The sequence below is a fragment of the Salvelinus sp. IW2-2015 genome, unplaced genomic scaffold, assembly GCF_002910315.2.
Source record: "Salvelinus sp. IW2-2015 unplaced genomic scaffold, ASM291031v2 Un_scaffold1585, whole genome shotgun sequence".
In the NCBI taxonomy this organism is placed as follows: domain Eukaryota; kingdom Metazoa; phylum Chordata; class Actinopteri; order Salmoniformes; family Salmonidae; genus Salvelinus; species Salvelinus sp. IW2-2015.
In genome coordinates this window covers 161047-166697 of record NW_019943009.1, presented here as the reverse complement: position 1 = coordinate 166697, position 5651 = coordinate 161047, and the positions used below count along the sequence as shown (strand labels likewise).

Here is a 5651-nt window from a genome sequence, read left to right as displayed (position 1 = left end):
ACACACACACGGACAGCACGGACAGGACACGGACGGACACACACAGTCAGACAGAGACACGCACAGAGACCACGCACAGAGACACGCACAGAGCACCGCACAGAGACACGCACAGAGACCGCACAGAGACACGCACAGAGACACGCACAGAACAAGCACAGAGACACGGACACAACACAGAGACGCATGGACAGACGGACACCACACAAGAGACACACACAGAGACACACACCAGAAACACACACACAGAGACACACACAGCAGACACAGCGAGACAGGGGAGACACAGCGTAGCCAAGACGACACACAGCAGAACATACACACCAAGACACCATAGCACATCGAGGCACTTAAGAAAACAACCCAAGCTAACCTAAGAGATCACACAAGATGCACCAAACACAAACCATACATGACACCGACGACGAAGAGCCACACACAGAAGACACACACAGAGACACATCAACAATCATCCCACACAGAGACAACCAACACCACAGTGAAAGTGCACCCGTATGTAAAAAATTGCGCTCACACAATTCTCTATGAGCCATATTGCAGACCTATCATCACGCACCAGAGAGAGAATGAGCCACACAACAGACCCGCACGAGCAAGAGTATACAAGGACAGAGGGATCTATCCATTCGCATTTGTTCGTTAGCCGAGTACACACCCGTGACACAGATGCACTCCAGAGTCAACAGCACCAGAGACACAAACTGACGTGAACATCAAGTGACGGCCAGGACATCATGACACAGCACGACCAGATGTACCATTGCGTGGTGAGACAACTGGACAAGGCCACTGGCCAGTTACACAGAGACACCACAGAGAGAATCAAAACCCACCGGTTACAGCATACGGCCAAGTCAGCAGGAGACCACAGACGAGATGACAGCTCAAACCGAGCACGCATCAATCCAGTATCTAGCCCCACCCGCCACGAGACAGACCAGGACACACAAGACGGACAGACAGAGGACACGACCACCAGCTTTCCCCCACGCCCCCCCCCCGGACCCCACTTCTCAGGATGTCAATAACCCGATCCTCAGAGCCCCCCATAGGGCCCCTTTATCTGCTGTAGACAGATGACAACCGGCTGGCAGCATCCATCGGCCTCTTAGCAGCTGGGCACGTCTAGGCTGATTAGACCGGAAAGAGAACCCTGGTTGACGTAATTCAAGTGGCGAGCGGAGCTGCGCTTTTCATACATGGACACGAGAGACACATGCTGTGAGCCCCTCATCCTGACAGGCACTAGCACCGTCCTGGCTACCACAGAGCACATTACTCCAGGACCCTCCCTCCACCGATCTAGTACAAGCCACGGTCACGCGCTTAGCCCTACGGGCTGCTGACACCCTCTGCCTACGGACAGAGGATCGAGCTGTCAGAGATGGCCCCACAGACCACATGGTATCCTATGACGACGCTTGCACAACTCCTCCACATCGCATCCCCCATTTTTACTGCAGCAGCTCTGGGTCTTCATTCCATCAGCATCCCACAACCACAAAAGACGACCAACTGACTCAACCGCGTCCCACTCAGCCAGCACGGACAGAGCCCCACGAACGCAGCCCGGACTGCACATGTTCTCTGTCTGTACTCTTCATAGTCCTTCCCCTGCCCCCAGTTTGACGGTACATGGAGACGGCCACTTTACAACGTGGATCTCGAGCCGAGGTTTATTGGGCCCATGACACACAAAGCCCCGTCTTACAAGATAAATCCACACACATCCGTCCAGAAACTGACAGCAGCCACAACCCGGACTAACACATCACACACATTCGGACGGACAGAGCTCTGCCTTAACCAAGACATTATGGAAGCGACTTAATTGTCTAGATCATAGTTCACTTCACGGACACTATGAGGAGCGGGTATAAGATTATCAAAGATCAGCGAGCACGGTTAAACCATTGCTCATTGTAACATTGTTGCATTGTTTTAGCTGCTTAGTGCAGTACTGTACACTAGGAAGTCTCCTCTGAGTTACATCGACCTATCAGTAAAGCGAGATATTTTCTTCATCCTGATGAAACGGACGACAGAAAGAAACGAGGTTTACAGACTACAGGACGTAGAAAACGGTATAAGTAATACCTCAAAAGTATGTTGGCACGGCATAAAGCTGATTAAAGAATCCAGAGCCGGGTTTAGCACGTACATGGACAGAGACGAGACATGCGTAGCCCCACCATCTCTCACCCGCTGCACTGACACGTGAAACAAAGCACATGCCAGATTCTGATGACCCCTTCAACCTTGACTCAAACCAACAGAGCTGACGGATATCCGTCATATCTACGTGTGCGGCTATCAATTAAAAAGCCTTATCATAATCAAGTCTCAATCTGGTAGGCAATTTTTAATCCCTACACGCGTGACAGAGAACCCCCACAGTATAACGGGATGAAGTAGATTTCCGATCCACGGACAGGAGAACGAAAGATGTAGATAAATAACTAGTTAATAGTCGGGCGCTCAACGGGACGAAAGGTGGTCACTGTATAACCGAGCACGAGACCCCAGAGAGACGCGAGCGGATAAGACCGGTTTGTAGTCATTCGTCTTCATAACTTCTCTGGCCTGGACCTGCTCCAGGCTTGACGGGGAAATGACAACGGACAGAGACAAACGGACGAGTTAACAGGCCATACGTCGAAACATCGGCTACAAGAGCTTGGACTGAAAACATCACCAGGCTGGAGCTCTTGATATTTAACCAACACGCGCCACGCAGTTTGAGTTTCTCTCAGTATGCAAAGATATCGTGTTCCCAGTGAGGACGACGCGAAAGCAACTGGGTTAACTCCAAATGCAAGAACCGAATGCATCAGAAATGCTCTGAAAAGCCTTAGCCAAATGAGCCCTATACGGTGAGCATTTCAGAAATTTGCTGTGAATTTTTGCACAGTCATCCACAGAAACTCGGCACCAAGAATGACTACGAGGGAACAGGATCTAATTTCAGCAGAAATACATTAGATTCAGAAAGGTCAGAAGAGCGGAAGCAAATCAGGAAACAAGGAGACCAACACGGTCTGTTATTACTTAACTTCTTGCCCTCATATAAGTACAAAGTAGCATGATATCGTAACTGATTGACTGTCTTATTAGAGGCGATTAAATAGCCCATGCCTCAAGCATGATGGCCAAAGTTCCAATTATTTATTACGCCAACGCAAATTTCCTCTACGGACAGAAATCTATTTACACACGGGGCAACGTGGTAGACCAAGCCAAGATAATGGCCATATTGTAATGTTCAATCTATAGCGTGGCACTTTGAAGTTATTTTTGCTAGCATTTCCTTCCTTTCACAGGAGCAGATCAATGGATCAACATCGTGAGGGCGACAGAGACACGGACCAGTACGCGACATACATGGAGATCAGCACCGGCGTAAATAACAGATTGACTGACAGAGACAGAGACTATCACACACATGACGAACATGAGCTACACAGAAACTCTGAACGGAGACAAGACAGAGCACGCTAACAGTACGGTACTTACAGTAAGACGACACTCGCGTTGAGATCGTGTCTACTTGGTACAGATCTGTCCATTCCTTTAATCGCGATACATGACCATATATCACGGCGAATCTCTACTACTGGACAACGCACAGAGACACGGACAACAAACGGACCAACACGTGTGTGTGTGTGTGTGTGGTACCTGGCTGCAGTCACCTCCTCTTTGGTACTCCTCTCTCCCTCCTCGCTCACCTTCCCAAGCACCGCCCCCACATGTTTTTGTGTCAAAGACGGCCTGCGAGACCGGGATGAACACGCTAAGAACACGCTATAGAACATGCTACAGAACACACTCAAGAAATGTATGGTTTAACTCCACGGCGTGGTTAGGACTGGCGGGGGGGTGGATTACTCACTTGACGTAGTCGTGTCCTGATCGGGGGGGCAGGGTGGATCTGCCTTTGGGTCCTGTCTCATCTTTATCCACACTGATCCACTCTACAGGACACATCAATCAACCAATCAAAAAAACATTTTATTCTTTCACCATAATGTTTTGGTCCTCCAAAWWWTKTWATTAGCCTATTGTTAAGGATGGATGAATATAGTTTATAAACCGTACTTCCAATCAACCCACGTCCTTTACGACAGACAGACAGACAGACAGACAGACAGACAGACAGACAGACAGACAGTGTTACCATAGAGCCTCTCCCTGGTGCCCATCCTCTCTGCAGGCACGCGGACCCTCATAGAACCTCTGATGTTGCCCGTCTCCTCCCCTCTGTGGGACAGGTAGGTATGGAACTGCTGTGCTGTACTGCCTATCATCGACTTCAGAGCCACCACACACTCTCCTGAGGAGAAGACACACACACACGATCAGTATAACACACCAGGGTTTCATTAGCTGGCTTTTGGCTGATATTTTTTAAATTGAATTTAAAGCTGATAAATAAAATTGCATCAGCCAATTGTTAGGCAGAAGAAAAAAATAACAATTCAAACGAATTATTTTTTAGCCTTTTTATTGGTGGAAATAAATCTGACCGGTGCTCATTGGTCTATAGGTTAATTTGCATAATTTTGTGAAATTAAATTGTGCATGTATATTTTCGTTAGTCGTTATGATTCTACAGCTCCTGTTGCCATGGAGTGAAACACGCTTTTAGAAGCCCAATCATTCCACAACAAATCTAAAACGCTTCAATTCCGTGTTAAAAAACAGCTTTGATGGTCATGACGACAAAAAGCTACAAATTAAATGTAACTAGTAATTCCAAGCGCACTTTGATTTGCCATTAAAGTGCTTAGACAACGATAGGCAGGCTTCAGCACGTCACACACCACCTTTCAACGTGAAGCTGGAGGCAGAATATGCATTTTGAAAACGTTTACTTAAATTGTCTGAAATCTTAACGTTTTACTTCATATTAAGAAGCATGTCTTACCTTGCTTCAAAGTAGCCGAGACAAAAATGTGGAGGTAATTGTTTTAAAGACTTTCATATGCCATTGAAACCAGTAGCCTACTGTTTTATAAAGACTTCTATATGCCATTGAAACCAGTAGCCTACTGTTTTATAAAGACTTCCAGATGCCATTGAAACCAGTAGCCTATTTCTCTTATGTTCTATTGGTTTTCAAATCCACTTTCATTGTCCAGTAGCCAAAGGCACAAGCCTAGTCATATTCACAACCCATGTTAGTTGTTGCATCTTTAGATCTCCCCTCTTTATACATGCAAACCGAGAGAGATCTCAAATGTCCAAACACTGGGGAGTGGTCACTGGTCACCACGTCATCTGTACAGCCTGAGAGGGAAACATGATTTTATTATAAAATTATTATATATTGTATTTTGGTGTTTCATTAGGATCCCAATTAGCTGTTCCAAAGCAGCAGCTACTCTTCCTGGGGTCCACACAAAACATGAACCATGACATAATACAGAACATCAATAGACAAGAACAGCACACGTAGCCTACATATCAATCACACACAAACTATCTAGGTCAAACTATCTAGGTCACACTCCAAACTATCTAGGTCAAACTATCTAGGTCAAACTATCTAGGTCAACTATCTGGTCAAACTATCTAGGTCAACTATCTAGGTCAAACTATCTAGGTCAAACTATCTAGGTCCGGGCTGC

At 46.8% G+C, this 5651-nt stretch overlaps 1 protein-coding gene across 1 annotated transcript in view; it reads right to left on the bottom strand.

The window, feature by feature from the left end:
• Positions 1 to 5651, bottom strand: part of inppl1a (inositol polyphosphate phosphatase-like 1a) — a 63779-nt gene that overhangs the window by 3273 nt on the left and 54855 nt on the right. The window contains 3 exon segments of the mRNA XM_070439346.1: positions 3700 to 3792; positions 3914 to 3995; positions 4199 to 4354. Coding sequence (XP_070295447.1) covers positions 3700 to 3792; positions 3914 to 3995; positions 4199 to 4354 — 331 coding nt within the window.